General features: G+C 46.1%; 1 protein-coding gene across 11 annotated transcripts in view; it reads left to right on the top strand.

The window, feature by feature from the left end:
* Window positions 1–16,104, top strand: part of KRABD3 (KRAB domain containing 3) — a 41,366-nt gene extending 25,262 nt beyond the window's left edge. For 6 of the 11 annotated variants that reach the window (XM_078152877.1, XM_078152872.1, XM_078152868.1 and 3 more), the window contains 12 exons: window positions 93–278; window positions 1,300–1,473; window positions 2,468–2,641; window positions 6,454–6,612; window positions 7,754–7,933; window positions 9,327–9,551; window positions 9,645–9,788; window positions 10,214–10,318; window positions 11,189–11,329; window positions 12,513–12,572; window positions 13,246–13,422; window positions 14,908–16,104. In XM_078152877.1, coding sequence (XP_078009003.1) covers window positions 93–278; window positions 1,300–1,473; window positions 2,468–2,641; window positions 6,454–6,612; window positions 7,754–7,933; window positions 9,327–9,551; window positions 9,645–9,788; window positions 10,214–10,318; window positions 11,189–11,329; window positions 12,513–12,572; window positions 13,246–13,422; window positions 14,908–15,773 — 2,591 coding nt within the window. In that variant the 3' untranslated portion in view covers window positions 15,774–16,104. The other 5 variants (XM_020977813.2, XM_020977809.2, XM_078152869.1 and 2 more) reach the window with 4 other exon arrangements.
* Window positions 16,105–16,343: the final 239 nt, after the last annotated feature.

The raw sequence follows: 16,343 nt of genomic DNA, 5'->3' as shown, positions 1-16,343 counted from the left end.
AAAACTCAAAATCTTATGGAAATGAATGTTGAAAACTAAAAATAAATAAATAAATAATTTATTAAAGAAGACACACATGATTCTTTCTGCAGTTAAGATAGAAGGAACCAGCGAGGATACTTGGGCCCACAGCCCTCCGAGCTACATCCCTGACACTCCTACTCCTGTGTTCAGCAAGCTCAGTGCACATACCCATGGCTCTTCCACTAGTAGCAGCGTGGAGGGTGATGGGAACATCGGGGGTCCAGAGGGGCCAGGTTGGACCCCAGTGAACCAAGGTGAGCCCTGGGCACTGGTTCAGCAGAAGGCATGCCTGAAGTGCATTAGTTTGAGATGGGTACCTCATTTTCCTTGTCTGTCTGTGAACTCCCAGTTTAAATCTTCCTGTTCATAAGAACTCTTGACAGTAAATAGAGAAAGAACTGGTTGTCCCTCCCTGGAAATAAAGCCTGTCCTTTCATTTTCCAGTAGTTTATTACTTATTTGAGAATCCCAGAGACCTTAGGCTCTGAAAGCTCTCCATAAATTTTCTGGTTTCTGCCTTTATCTTGAGAAAGAGCAGAACTGAAATCACAGGGAAGGACATTTGCATATTCCAATGGGCGAGGAATCCCTAGTGTTATGGAAATATACCCTAATCTCTACCCTACATCCCTCATACTGCAGATTAAGCCCACTTCTTGCTCAGTCTTAAGTGAAGGTACAACATGATGTAACCAAAAAGAGTAATGGCCTGGAAGCCAGAAGATCTGGGTTCTAATTCTAGGTCTATCGCCTAATAGCTGTGAGACCTTGGGCAAATCACTTTCTGTCTCAGTGTTTTCATTTGTGAAATGAGGGAGCTGGATTAGATCATCTCTAAGGAGCTTTTGTTCTGATTTGCTGAGCTGGAGAAAAGCTAGAAACCATGAATATAGTGATTCTGTATGGACCTTAAGATAGTTCATGTTTCCTTTCCTTTACTCCTTCCATATTCAGGCTACTCCCTGCTCCTTTGTGCCAACATGCTAGCTGTTTTCACAGCCCTCTTTTCTGTAATGATTTAATGACTGAGATGAAGTTAAAGTCCCCCATCTTCTTAGTCCTTGTTCTAGAGCTGAGCATGAGGCACTTTGATTATCCCTGCATCGTTAGATAGGAGATTCAATATTGCCCATAAGGGCATTCCTTACACACTGGCTTCCCCAGGGCCAAGTTCTTCTTGTGTCCTTATGTTGAGGCCTGGGGTCAGGGATGGTGTCGTGCACCCACGGCATCTTGCTGGTGATGACGACTGTACGGGGATGTCTCTTGTTCTAGCTGGCAGTGCCCAGAGCTCACCCTTGGAGGCCCTGGAAACCTATCTGAAGGACATCCCCCTGAACAGATCATTCCGACCACAGCCACTGAGCAGCTGCTGGTGCCTGAGCCCTGGGCAGGTGGAGACAGTTCAGCGAAGGTCTGACCCACGGGCCTGGAAGTGGCACATGGAGGGTAAGCGTGTGGTGTTTGTCACAGAGGCAATGATAGATATTAAGTGATGAGGGAGAGAGAGGCCTATCTAATGCTAACTGGGGCACCCCACAAAGCCTCAGTTTAGTTCGTCTTTGTCTCCTACCCCAGCACCCTTTCCGGTTTCCCTTCAAAAACCCTAGTCCCCATCAAATACCCAGGGCGCCCATGTGGTTCCCTGATCCGATGATCCTGCAGAGTTCTAAAGAGAGAGGCTTCCCCTGCCTACCCCACCCCACCCCGCCCACCCCAGACCACCCCTCAAGCTCCTCTCATTAAAAGGCATCTGTCCCATTCCAGTCCCACAGGGCCTTCAACATTCTGCAATTGAACTTGGTAAATGAATGCTTGCTGAGTATGTGAAAGAGTGCAAGTGGGTCAGTGGGTTACCTCATCCAAGCAAGAGTCACATGTTAATAGTGGCCTTCAATGCCTTAACTGGAAGGAGTGACTGGGACTTTAGGCCCCATGTACCTATGGCTGTCAAAGAGATGTTTTGAGCCATGGATCAAACAGTACCACAGAATTAACTGGCTTCTCTACCTGCTCTTTGGATTGTTCCTGATGGTGGTGCAGTAGAAAGCATGGCAGATTGGAGGCCAGAGGACCTGGGTTTGGTCCCAGCTCTGCTCTTTGTGTGATCTCAGGCAAGCCACTTCATTTCTCTAATGTTCCTCATCTGTAAAATGAAGGGGATGGACTAAATGTCCTCTAGGGCCCCTTTCCAACTCTTCATTTCTGATCCCATGATGCTGGACTGGTCTTGTATTCTAGATTATAATTGAATCTGGGAACCTTTGCTTCATGCTGGAATAGACAAAGCTAAGCCATCTCATCTTCATGCATTCCTGAGGGTGCTACAGTGTGTTTCTAATCCCTGTTTCCCCACTCTGGGAGGGATTTTTCATCTGGGCAGATCAATAAGGATTATTTCTACACCAAAACCTTGATGATGGTGGTGTGTTTTTCCACACAGCAGTGACCACAGGTTCTCTCCCTCCGCTGGGGCCACATGGCTGTGTGAAGGATCTCTCTGCTCGCCGCCTGGGCCACCTTAACACCCCCAGTAGCTTCTCCTCAGCCAGCAGCACAGATGGGGACCTGGATCTCAGAAGCCCAGAAGGGAGTCGGGGTCGATGGTGCAGAGAAGGTGAGCTGGACCTCCCAGGTCATGTCTGCAGTTATTCAGATGGGATGAGAGTGAAAGATGAGGTGGGGGAGATAGGGGTGGTTTGGATCATCTGGTGAGGAAAAACTTTGAGGAATCATTCCATCTCTATCCCTATCCCTGTCACTGGCTAGTATTTCACCTAATCAACAAGGCACAGCTGTCTAGGGAGTGCTTGAATAACTGAGTGAGGAACCAAATTGGTTCCTGCCCAGAAGGAGATTCCAGTCTAATCACACAGCCCATTAAAGGATGTAAACAGCAAGGCCAAAGGTGACTCTGGGGTTTCCATTTCTAGAATAAGGCTCTCCTCCCTCACTAGAGTCTCCTTTGGCTTTAATGTTTACCAAAACTTGCCTCTGCCCTGAGTTCACCACATTCCTTGCAACCTTCTCTTTCAGAGGTCGTTCCTGGGTCCACTCTTCATCTCACAGAGCCACTCTCAAACACCATTTGTAAACTGGACATAAAAAAACCTAGCGTACACACACCTTGACCTCCGCTGCCACTTCCAGAGACCATCCTTCAATTTGGTTTTCTCTTTTAAAGTCCGTGTAATTCACTTGTACCACTACCCTTGTTGCTGCCATCTAATGACCCTCCAACTCATTCAGGGACTTGAGCACCACCTGGCTCCTGTGCTCTGTGTCCCTCATTCCCCATCCCCTTGGGAGATCAGACATAAGTATTAATATTGGCAACTACTCTAACGGTCTGACCACACAATTCTTCAACCTCCTCCACTCTAATGATTTCCATTGATGCCTCACTTAAGCTACACACTGTAACAGTTGGGCCTGAGACCTTATCATCTCTTGGGATTGTATCAACTGTAAGGTCAAAATTTTAAATCCTACCTTCCAGATTCTAGCTCTTATCCTTATGTGTCTCCCACTCCCTTGCCCTTACAACAAGCCATCCTTCATCTCCTGGTCTTTGTTCCCCTCGCCTTGTACCTATCCTTGACTCCATATCCTTCCACTTTAAAGTTTTACTGCCCTAGTCTCTTGCTTCCTATTTCAGCCTCATCTCTGGGTAACCCCCATTATCCAATTTACTTACAAAATCGCAGTATGTTATCTCATTCAAACAGGTCCTTGGCACTGTTTGAGAATCAAAATCACAGAATCACAGAATCTCAAAGTTGGAAAAAGACCTCTGAGGCCATCTAGGCCAAACCAGTGGTGCCTGAAAAGAACCCTTCAGTGCTCTTTTTTTTTTGCCGTTGTTCTTAAACTACAAACATTTCCCTTTAACCTTCCCCCTGCAGTGAACTCTTCCTTGAATTTAAAAAAAGAAAAAAACTTTTAAGCAGAATTGACTGACACAGTGTAGTATCTAACAGCGTATACCACATTCTGCATCCATAGTCTCTGCCTCTCTACTGAGATGAGGAAGGAACCTTTTATCAATTCTCTAGGACCAAGATTGGGGCAGCTAGGTGGCACAGTGGATAAAGCCAGGAATAGTCAGGAAGACCTGAATTCAAATCTAGACTCAGACACTTACTAGCTATGTGACCCTGGGCAAGTCACTGAACCCTGCTTGCCTCAGTTTTCTCATACGTAAAATGAGCTGAGAAGGACATGGCAACCCACTCCAGTATCAGCCAAGAACACCCTAAATGGGGTCATGAAGAGTCAGACATGACTAAAATGACACAGAGACAACAAACGACCAAGATTATTCAACCAATGACATTTTAAAAAATTTATTTTTATAGGTCTTTTAATTTATAGTGATAAAAAAAGAGATTGTACATGAAACATTAGATCTCTCTTATGAACAGCTTGCTTTTCTTTTTAAGTATATAATAAATTCAACTTGGAATTTTCAAAGCTGTCTTACTTGTCTGTGCTTCTTTTTGGCCTTCTTTCTATCTTCTTCTCTGCATTGAAAAAAAATTAGACAACAACCCTCTTTTTTCTTTTCTTTTTTATCATTGACCTCCTTGAGGTATAGTAGTGGAATTTTCCTTCTAGCCCTTTAGCTGTTCCTTTCCTGTCTCCTTCGCTGGCTCATCTTCTTTCTAGCCTTTCAGTCTATTTCCCGAGAAGTTCTGCTTGCTACTTGGTTCTCTTCTGTCTTGGCAGTCACATCCACTCCCAAGGCTGTTGAACCACTTCCATTTAGATGTTTCTCCGATATTGGCTTCAGTCTTGTTTCTTCATCTATCCTCCAGACCCATAGGTCTGTGTAAACCCATCTGTTTGCAGGATATCTCCACCTGGATGTCTTCCAGATAGTTCAAACTCAACATGTCATAGTCTGAGGTCATTAATCTCCTAAACTTCTTCCTTCCAGTTCTGCTATTTCTATTCATAGTGCCGCTATAATTGACCTTTTCTCCCCTCCTTGAAGGCTCAGGGTTATCCTTGACTCTTCCTTTTCCCTCAACACTCATATACAAATAGTTACCTAGTCCTCTAGATTCCACTTTCTACAACTTCTTTCCCAACCGTCCATCCCCTATTGTCTGTTTCCGCTGGCCCTCGTTACTCCTTGCCTGAATTCTTAAAAAAAAAAATCACAGACTAGTTATCTGGAAGGGATAATTTTATCCAACCCCTTTCTTTTACATATGAATAAACTGAGGCCCAGGGAGGTGGTATCTTGACAACATCACACTGCCAATAGTAGAAGGTGGATTTAAATGCAGGTCTTCTCACTTTAAATACCATGCTATTTCTACTATATCTGCCTCTTTACAGGTCTTCCTACCACAATTCTCTCCTTACTCCAGTCTATCCTTCATACCACTACCAGAATAACCTCTTCTATACAAAATTTTAGTGTAGTTTTAAGTTTTAATAACTAAGTCTGCTGTTGTTCAGTCACGTCCGACTCTTTATGACCCTGTGGGCCAAAGCACACCAGTACTGTCCATAGAGTTTTCTTGGCAAAGATACTGGAGTGATTTGCCATTTTCTTCTGCAGTGGGTTAAGGCAGGGAGAGGTTAAGTGACTTGCCCAGGGTCACACAGGTAGTAAGTGTCTGAGGCCAGATTTGAACTCAGGTCTTCTTGACTCTAGGACCAGCACTCTTATCTATTGAGTTACCTAGCTACTTCTCAGGTCTGATATAGGTCTAATCCAGTTTTTCTGCTCAGAAAAGCTTAAACTCTTCTGTCACTTAAGAGCTTCCCCAATCTGGTATCACCCTACCTTAATATCTTCTGTATTTTCTACATTCCAGCCAAACTGCGCTGTTCTCCCCCACCCCCCACGTCGCTCCCCAGCTCGTGCCCAATATGGTTCTATACCTTTGCTCACATTGTTTCCTAGGCCAGGAATGTTCTGCTTCCCTCTCTTTATTTGTTGAATTCAGCTCCTCTTTCAAAGCCCATCTCATCCAGAAAGCCTTTGATTCCTCTGACGTTAACAATCTTTCTTCCCTCAGGTATTGCGTTACACTTTGTAACCCTCTAAAGCACTTATTAGGTAATATTGTGTATTATAGACTTCTCTGTTTGATGTCTTATTCCTCTAACAGACTTTAAATTTCTTGAGGAGCAGAGACATGTCTTACCTAAACTTTATATCTCTACCAGTACCTAGTACAGTGCTCTGAACATAGTAGGCACTTAATAAATGTTTGTTAATGTATACTGTCCACAAAACGATGCCAGGACCAACGAGGACTTTTGGTGCTACTTTACTCTGGTTTGCCGCAAATGAATGGTCATGTGCTCATGGATCTCAGACAGCCTGGGCAGAGATTTGGTGGATCAAAGCCCCAAGAATTGCAGACTCAGAACTGCATAGATAAAGCTGAGACTGTTTGGTTTCTGCAGCAAGTCCAGTTGGGAGCTCTCCCCTCCAGGGCCTGGAGAACTGTCTGAAAGAGATCTCCACAAACAGGCCCCACCTCAGCCAGCCTGCCTCGTTGGCACCAGCGGGGGATGGGAAATCGAGAAGAGTGGAACCCAGGTGCTGGACTTCAGACAAGGAAGGTAAACCAGAGATTACCCTGGGGGTGTGTGTGTGTGTGTGTGTGTGTGTGTGTAGTAGTGTGTACTTATGTCCATGGAAGCAGGGGAAGACAGGTCCTAACACTTGATGAAGTGAACACTTCTCTTTCAGAGACCTGTGATCTGGTCCAGGATTTAAGAGGAAAAAAATCCTATTTCAAAAGACTTGTCATCCAAACCTAAGTCAGACTTCATCCTTAGGAGTTCATTCTAACTTGAGCCAGCCCAATACTTTGCCATTTTGGAGAAGAGGAAACTGAGGTCCCCTAAATTGACTTGTCCAAGGGCATACAGGAGATGTCACAAGTGGGACATGAAGCCAGATCCTCTACCTGCAGGGCCAGTCCTCTTTCCTGCCCAAGCAGAATGAACTTGTCCTTTGATTTTGCCGGCGTGGCACTAACGTTGACTGGTGCTGGCTTTGTGGGCTTTCTGTGCTGCCTTTATCTACATTGTTGTAGTAATTGTCAGTTCTTTAGACTCCATTCTCTTTGCCCTCAACAACTTTCTACAGGCCCCCGGGTTTCTCTCAATTCTTCACCACCATTCCTTCTGTTGGGTTGTTTCCACTATATCACAAGGTACCTCAGGGCTGGCTTCTAAGCCTTCAGCGGCATCAGTGGCCTCTGTGCTTACCAACTAAGTCTTTCAATTCTGGGTGAATTGGCAGGACTGGCTGTGCTATTCCTTCACTCTCAAATGTCCTGGCCCATTTCCCAGGGGGAAGAAAAAGGGCCATGTCTAGAAGCAAAGAGTATCCTGGAAGACTCTAGGGTCCAGAGCCCCTGAGAATATGAACTAACTTTTTAAAAATTAGTATTTTTTTCTAATTACTATTCATTGATTTTCTTACCTTCCCACTCCCTCCCCCCTTTCCATTAAACAGTTTAAGAACAAAGAAAACCAAAAGCCTCATAACAAATATGCATAGTACAGCAAAACAAATTTCTGCATTGGCCATGTCTAAAATAGATGTCTCTTCACTTTAAGTTGATCACCTCTCTCACATAAGGTATAGGTAGTATGTTTAATCTTTAGTCCTCTGGAATCGACACACTTTTATCCTTTAAAACTTAGTGGCTGAGAATGGAGCCAACAGGTCTGACTTTCTTATTGCAAACAGGACTGGGGGGTGAGCCCCATGACTCCCTCTGCGAGAGGCAAGGTGGAAAGAAGGCGCCTTCAGAGAGTCTGAACCCTGGCAGCCCACAGACCGGAGTCTACAGTAGCTCCTTTGCTCTCCACCACACTGGGGACAGAGACAAGACAACTGAAGCAGGGCCTTGGAAGTGCCTTGGGGAAGGTAAACTTCGATCTCTTTGTATGTATGTCCTAGTGGTTCCATTACGGTATGAACTTCTTGAGGCCAATATTTTATCTCTACCACATTTCCTTGTCAACAGGGCTCCTTCTTCAAAAAGAATTGAAAGACAAAATAGGACTTCCTGCCCCCCATTCCCCTCTATATTTTTCCTCTCTGACCACCAACTGTAGCCACTCTGAAAGTTTAGCAAGAGAAGTTAGAGAGCTTTGAATGATGATAATTGTGGAAAGTGAAGGGTGTTTAAGAACTGTGTGGTGCGTGTATAACCTGTATCAGATTGCTTGTCTTCTCACTTGAAGAAGGGAGTGGAGGGAGGGAGGGAAAGAATTTGGAACTCAAAAATTTTTAAAAATAAATGTTAAAAATTGTTTTTACATATGAATGGGGAAAAAAATAAAATATTAAATTACACAAAAAAAGAACTGTGTGGTGCAGTCAGGAGAACCCCGAATTTGGAGTTAGAGGGCTTGGGTTTCAATCTTGGCTCTGCTACTTAATAATAGCAACAGCAGCAACAGCAGCAGCAGCAGCAGTAGCAGTAGAAATAGTAATAGCTAGCATATGGTGCTTTAAGCTTTGCAAAGTATTTCATATTATCTAATTTGAACCTCACAGTGACACTATGAGGTAGGTCCTTTTATTATTCCCATTTTACAGATGAGGAAACTGAGACAGATAGGTCAAGTGACTTGTTTGGGGTCAAATATCTGAGGTGAGATTTTAATGTAGGTCTTCCTGACTGCAAGCTCAGTGCTGTATCCACTATGTCACTCAGATGCCTTCTTGTTAGGTATATGACCTCAGGCAGATCGCTGGGCTCATTTTTCTCATCTGTAAAATGAAAAGGTTGGACCAGATACTCTCCATCATCCACGCTAGCTCGAATTTTTAAAAATGTATCAATCAAGTATTTATTAAATGTCTACTTTGTGTAAAATTATACCATAAACTAGAGATACAAAGACGAAAGTCCCAATTCTAAATTCTCCAACCTTAAGTGTGACTTCTTTAGCTGTTCTTACCAAGCCTCCAGAGGCTCCTCTGTGGGAGAAGCTATGGTCTTGGCTGAATTCCTCTGGGTCCCCTCTGGTCAACAAGAAGAGCCTGATCTAATTTAGCAGAACAATTCCCTCCAGCTTTAGGCCCAGTAAAAGATCTATTAAAGATAGGAAGATGGTAATGGGGGATAAAAGTCTTTATTTCTTTGCATCCCCATCCTATCTGTCTTCCTTGTACCCATCTCTGGCACTTGACAAGTGCTGGGCCTTTGGTAGACAGCCGGTCCCGGCCTCTGGATACCACCTTCTCTGAGGGGGTATGAGCACTGTTTTCTAAGCGAGCCAATGGTTTTGGCCTGTTCTTGTTTGCCCAGGGGCAGCCTCCAAGCCCTCTCCACTTCGATGTCTGGAAAACTCATTGAGGGGGATCTTGGCCATGAGGCCCCTACGCTTCACCTGTCTGGCCAGCCCCAGTCTTAGTTCCAGCTCTAGCCCCAGCTCCAGACACAGCAGCAGCAGCAGCAGCAGCAGCGGTGGCGGTGGCTCAGAGGGAGAAGAGCAGAGGTTGGAGCCTGAGCTGTGGAGAGCTCGTCTCAAGGGTAAGTAAGTTCTTTAGTGGGATGAGAGGAAGAATGAGGCGGAGAAGTTGGGGCATCCCTAGCTCTGACACTGGGTTTGGTTTCTGTTGACAGAGTGTTCCCTCTTCCCCATCCCTCGGGGGCCTGTCTCTCAGGCCAGCAGCCATCCCAGCCCCCTCACGAGCAGTACCGATAGCCCCACAACAAACAAAGATCAGAGGAGGACCGAGCCTGGGGACTGGAGAGCTCTCAATGCAGGTGATCTTTGGAATTTCTTACTGAGGAAGAAATGGAGGGGACATTGTTCTCTTTAAGAGAAGGAAAAAGAAAAAAATATATGTACAGTAGAGGAAAGCCATGAGCTCTCTTCCTAACTGTTGGGGACTTACTGACCTATTTCCAAGCAGACTGTATTTTCTTGTCTCGGTTTTCTTCTGTAAAATGGGAATGGTCAGATTGGCTTAGATTCTAGGCCTAGAGGAGGAAGATTAGTCTAATAGAGAGGTTAAATGTCATGCCTAGGGTCACACGGCTTGCTCATTATTTCAGACAAGATTTGAACTGGGGGTTGTCTCAACTTCAAATTCAAATCTTTATCTACTAGGCCACCTAGCCACCCGCACATTACTGTGATAATTGTATAAATCATTCTGGTTTTGCTGAGCCTTGTTTTTCTATCCCAGCTCTGAAAGCAGAGGAGACTTTGGGCTATAGCCCCAGGCTCCATGGGAAGGATGTGCCTGCAGAGACCTCCGGTGGGTTGCACACCCCTGGCAGCACTGAAACAGGTGAGTATTAGTAGGAGAGGGGCAGAGAGTAAGAATGGAGGAGAGCAGTGGGGCTCAGGGGGCAAGGAATAGGAAAAAAGATGGGCTGTAGTAGTGCTAGAAGCCCATGTATTCATGATAGAATGCAAAGAGCTGGACATGGGGTCAGAAAACCTGCCTGGGCTTTAGTTCCAGCTCTGCCATTTTCCAGCCCTGTGGCCCTGGGCATTTTACCTCTTTCAACCTTACTTTGCTCATCTGTAGAATGGGGATACGATACTGATACATTAGAATTCTACCTTCCCTGATCAGTTGTCTATAGTCAGGGCTATAGTGCAGTGGCCACTGACTGAGCAGGTAGAAAGGAAGATAAAATCTCTTCAGCTCGATGTGGTCTCTGGGGCTGTCCAGTGTTGCTTGTAGTCTGTCTCCCATGGCTTGGCCTAGGAAGAGCCTATTTCCCTGGTGGAAGAGCCCCCAGGTCAGAGACATCACAAGTTAGTCTAGTTGATGAGGCAGTTAGATGGTTGAGTGGATAGAATGTTGTACTTAGAGTTAGGAATAACCTGGGTTCAAATCTCATCTCAGAGATTTGCTAACTGGACAAGTCATTTATCCTCAGCTTCAGTTTCTACATCTGTAAAATGAGGCTAATGATAGTACAGGTACCCTCGAATGAAAGAACATATGTAAAGCACTTTGCAATCCTTAAAGCACTATATAAATGAGATTTTCTAGTTCAGCTCCCATATTGCAGCTAAGGACACTAAGGCCCCTTAGACAGATACACACCCATTCTTGAATGGAGACATAGGTAGATTCATGAACAGACTATCCTCACCAATGGCAGGTTCAGGGCTTATGCGGGCTCAAAGTTCTGTCTTCTCATAGGGCCATCTGCTGATCCTTGTTCTGCCCCTGACCTGGAAGAAGCTCCTGATGTGCCAACTCCCTGCCCCTCTTCTGGAGGGCCTGAGGTAGATGAAGAAGCTGAAGGCCCGAAGGCTGTGCCTGGAGAACTGAGTGTCGCAAGTGAGCTAGTCAGTGTCCCTTCATTTCTCCTCAGGTGGAGCAGGCCACTAAGAGTTTTGGGGATGGCCCCAGGGGCAGGGGGAGGGCTCTGTGAGCACCCCAACATGACCTTGGTATAAGCATCCATTCTCTTCCACTACTGCCTAACTCCTCCCTCTGCTCTGCTGTCCCCAGCAGGGTTGGACAGGACATGGAGCCCTGAGTTGTGACTTCCATTCACAGCTTGGCTTGTGCTATTGTAAGTTCTTGGTCTCATTCCTTGGCCCAACTCCTTGGCCAGGATCACTGTTTAAAAGGCCCAAAGTGTGGGAGCTTGGCTCTTCCTACAGTGGGAGAGTCCTGGATTTGAAACAGAAATCTTGGCTCTGATACTTACTTAGTCACATGATCTGGAGTCAGTCACTTCAATTCTTGGAGCCCTATTTTCCTCATTTGTTGAATAAATATGATACCGGTGCTACTGACCTCCCTGCCTGTCATGAGGAAAACACGTTTTAAACTGTAAAGCACTAAATAAGTGTTAGCTAGCATTACTGTCTCCACTGGAGTCCTCTGATGCCTTGGGGGTAGGGGTGAGGGTGTATAGATGCTGACCCTGGATTTTCAAAGGCCCTGCCAATGGAGGATGAGATCTGGCTAGTCGTACTAAGTGGAAAAGGCTGACATGCAGGCTCAGTGATGGACTGGCTGTCTCTTACACAAGGACTAGTTTTGGAGAGCCTCAGAGGCAGTTTGGCAGCCTTCAAGGGCCATCTATTCGATTATCAAGGAGCTGGAGCTGTGATGTAGTGAGGGCATCTGCACAGTCTTGAAGTACTGTTAATCAAAGGCACTAAAGAATACCAGGAAAGACAGAGTTATATATATAGACTTACTAAGCTGTCCTTTGACACGAATACAGATGTGTTCAACTATACACTCAGACACACAAATACACACAATTCCCTCCCCGTCCAGGGAACAGAGCCTCGAGTCTAGTGACTAGATAAGAGGATATGTCTGCTGTCAGGTCCAGATGCTTTCCTGGGGCCTTGGGGCTGGGTCCCTGGGACTAGCAGGCTGACTTTTTGTCACTTCTTCCTCAAACAGAAATCACCTGGAGAGGCTCCCCACCCCTTGGTCAAGACAGATGCTCAAGGGACCCACTCCCAGTATCTCAGCTTTCAATATTCTCTCTGTACAGGTCCCAAGGATGCTAAGCCAGACACACCAGAGACAAAGGTCGGGGACTTGACAGGACTTGGTGAGTAAGTGAAGGGCCCCCGTCATAGGAGAGAATGCCACGGGCAGAGAGAGCTGGAACACGATGGGCAAGAGTTCCTAGCTCACTCAGTCTTGGTTGTCCTTTTGTGAGCTCTCTCCTAGTTTGGGTATGACAATAAATAGCTCTATAGACATTGAGGGGATGGGGCTATTTCAGAGATTCTTAGCCTTTTTTGTGTGCTGAACCCCTTTGGCAGTCTGTGAATTCCTTCTCAGAATAATGTTCTGAAATGCATAAAACAAAATATATAGGATTACAAAAGATGTAATTTTGTTTCCTGTCCAAGGTCATAAACCTCCTGAAATCTGTCTAGGGTTGGTGGACCCCACATTAAGGAGCTCTGGACTAAATGATCCAAGGCAAAGGTGTCAAATATATGGCCAGTGGACTGCTTGCAACACTTTCAAGTGTGGAGGAACCAGATTTTTGGGAAATACTTACCCCAAAAAAGTAAAAATACAATACAACATAGCTAATGTTGATATGTGGCTTTCTAAATCAAAATGCAGCCTATAAGGATCCTTATATACTGCTGAGAGGCTCCTTTCTACTTGATTTTGATACCTCTGATCTGTTAGTTTGTGAATTCTAAATGGGTAAGGGCAGAAGGTGGAGGAGTGCTAGGGGCCAAACATGGTTTGCTTATGGCCAGCAGTACTGGATGCTGAAACTATCCCCCAGTCCATTCCACCAGAAACACCTGAAAACATCCAGAGCTGGGTTGGCACTTCTGCCCTGACCTCCCAGGATGCTCCATCACCACCAAGGCCAGATAGAGGGAAAAAGCGCCTGTGTTCTCTGGGTGAGGCTGCTGCCAACTGTTCTGCAGGTATGAAGAAGAAGAAATGACCCTTCCCTTATTTTAATGTGATAGACTAAGACCCCAGAAATTGGAGGGAGGGGCCAGAAGGACCACTAGCTTTGAGCTGGAAGAAGAGTTTGAGTGGAACTTATATCAGGGCAAGGAGAGGATGCCCAGGGTCTTCTCCCAAAGCCCAGGGGGCTGGACAGGCCAAGATACCAGTTAGGTGCCATCCTAGTCAGGACAGGAAATCTATGTCAGTCCCTGTGGTTACATTAGTCTTAGAGGAACCCTGTACTCCATAACTTCACTATTATGTACTCTAAGCTTTATTTTAGCTTATTTCCCTTTCACTGTTATTAAAGTTCTCTGATGTCTTCTTGTGAGCTGAGACTCATTCTAGGTTCCTGAAGGATGTGCCAAACTCTGGTAGGTCCTAGTTAGCTGGAAAAGTTTCTACGACAGTACTGATGGATGGACCATGTGTCTGGGGACCAACCTAACTCAAGTCAGAATGAGATCAGAAAGTTGGCCATGAGTGGTGACAGCTACCAAAGACCATTTATTTATTAAGAGAGAGAGGGAAAATCAAGGGGCCTTCAAGTCTTGAAGTATTCCATTTACCTCAACCCCTTTCTCCTCATCCCCATCCCTGCCTTAAAAAGAAACAAAAAACAAAAACAAACAACAGATTTGTGATACCTTTGGTATAGGGAGCTCCTAGTGAGGACATTCCCCTAGCAGTATAAGTCTTCATCTGTTCTGCAGTTTATAGTCTTAGAAAAATGCCTGGGGCACTGAGAAGTGAAGTGACTTGCCCAGAGCCATACAGGTAATATGTATTGGAGTCAGGATTTGAACCCACATCTTCCTGACTCTGAGGCTTGCTCTCTATTCATTATGCCCCACTTGCCTCATTCTTAGGTTCTAACCGGCAAAGTTCTTTAGATAAATCCAGGCTTGGTCTTGAATAGATTGAGGGAAAGAAAGCAGGTTGTCCATTTTTAGCCTTTTGAGTATGGCTAAGGCCACGGGGCTTTGGGGGTACTGAGCACGAAAGTCTGAGTAAGGAGGAGCATTGCAGATCCAGGGTGGGGCTGGATCTCAGGTATGGCTTTGAGAACTGGTCCCCCTTCCTGCTGAGAGTCCATTTCTCTGTGCCAGTCACAAAAGCCTTATGGAGCCATCCGCACCCAAGGGTCTCCAAAGACCAGTTTAGTGAGTGTCACACAAAATGCTCATCTCCCAAAGGAAGGAGTGCCCATCTACCCAGCAGGAGGAGCTCACCATTGTAACTGAATTGGTGATTTATCCTATTCATGGATGGGGTTAATGGAAGCAAAGGGTCCCAGTGATTCCTCCACCCAGAGCAGGGCAGTATTCCTAAGAACTCCTCATTTCCTTCTACAAAGCCAGGATTAGATGAATGAGATGAGTATAGGTGATGCCTGAGGGAAAAGGGAAAAGGTTGTCCAGACATTTAGATCTGAACTTGATCTCTTCTGATTTCAGCTCAGATGGGCAGGAGAATCTCAAACCATCAGATTTATGGCTCAAGCGAGACCCCTAGTAAGACCCCACGACTGACTTTGCCCCCAGTAACTAATGGCCCTTCCGCCTTGCCAGTTAATTCCCCACAGTCTTGTTGCCACTGTGGGGATGCCCTCCGGGGAGAGCTCCACAACCTGGGTGCTGCCCTCACAGAGCAGCTGACTCGCCTCTCCTCTGCCCTGGTCACCCTGTCCCAGGACATGTCAGCCATGAAGAACCGCATGAAGTTGCTGGGGCGGAACTTCCGATCACACCAAAGGCCAGGAAGGGGATCACGACCCTGGACTCTGTGCCGGAAATACCAAAGGTGCTGTCATTCTGTTCGAAGACATCGACTGGGACAAAAAAAGCCCACTCAGCAACAATCCCTACAATTTGGGGGGCCGCCAAAAGGTCTAGAGGTTGGTGATACCTCAAACTTCTTACAGCGGGAGCCCCATGTGGTGCCACAACTGCCTCCAGATGCTCCCCCAGTTGGAACACCTGTGGGACTGACTGCCCCCTTTGACCCCAATAGTGGCTCTTCCCCCTCCTCTCTCCTCTTGTCCCTTACTTGCTCTACATTGCCCACTGTGCACTCACCTCAAAGACAACTGGAGGTCTACCAAAGCCCACCCCCCACGCCAGTTGCCATATCATCTTCCCAAATTGCCCCTCCTCCAAGCCCAGAGGAAGGGTTCAAATCCTGGCAGGAGCTGGAGCAGTACAAGTGGAAATCTGCAGTGGACACAGGGATGAAGGGAGCCTGGTCCCAGCAATCCAGAGAGCCCTCCAGTAGGAGGCCTGGGGAAGTGAGCACAAAAGCCCAACATGGAGGACCTGGCTAGCTAACAGGAAAGCTCATTAGCTGAATTCCTGTGGGAGGCAGATGCCCTTCTTCAGTGGTCCCCTCTGGGGGGGGGGCAGTGCTCAAGAGGAGTCCTCCCCCACTCCACCCCACCCCCTGTCCTTTGGCTGCACATAGGTGGTGGGGTTCCTGCCTGTTATTCTCAGTCCTAGTCTTTCCCAGGCATTTCAGGGACATTTTCTTCAGAGAAGAAGCAACTATTTGGGAATGTTTTCTTTCCCTTTTCCTTAGATTAAGCTTCAATGAAATCTTGATTACATGTTTCTCCTCACCATTATCCCTTTGTCCAAGAACTGCCAAAGTAAACACAAGATAGAGTCTGTGTATTTATGTCACCCAAGTGGCTGCATAACACCCTTGGTTTCCAGTCTTCCTTTCTCCCCCTGCTCCCTCAACTTTCATAGAGTGAATTGAGTAACTCTCATTCTTCTCTGGTGAGTCAAAGGATGAGTTATGTACCTGGTACAGACAACTCTCATGCCAGGAGACTCTGTTTACCTTTCATTATGATTTGTAGGCTTTGCCTTTGGCTTCAGAGGATGGAGATAGA

This window comes from Phascolarctos cinereus, unplaced genomic scaffold, assembly GCF_003287225.1.
Source record: "Phascolarctos cinereus isolate Bilbo 61053 unplaced genomic scaffold, phaCin_HiC Scaffold_1;HRSCAF=81, whole genome shotgun sequence".
Lineage (NCBI taxonomy): Eukaryota > Metazoa > Chordata > Mammalia > Diprotodontia > Phascolarctidae > Phascolarctos > Phascolarctos cinereus.
This window is presented reverse-complemented; position numbering and strand designations above follow the sequence as displayed.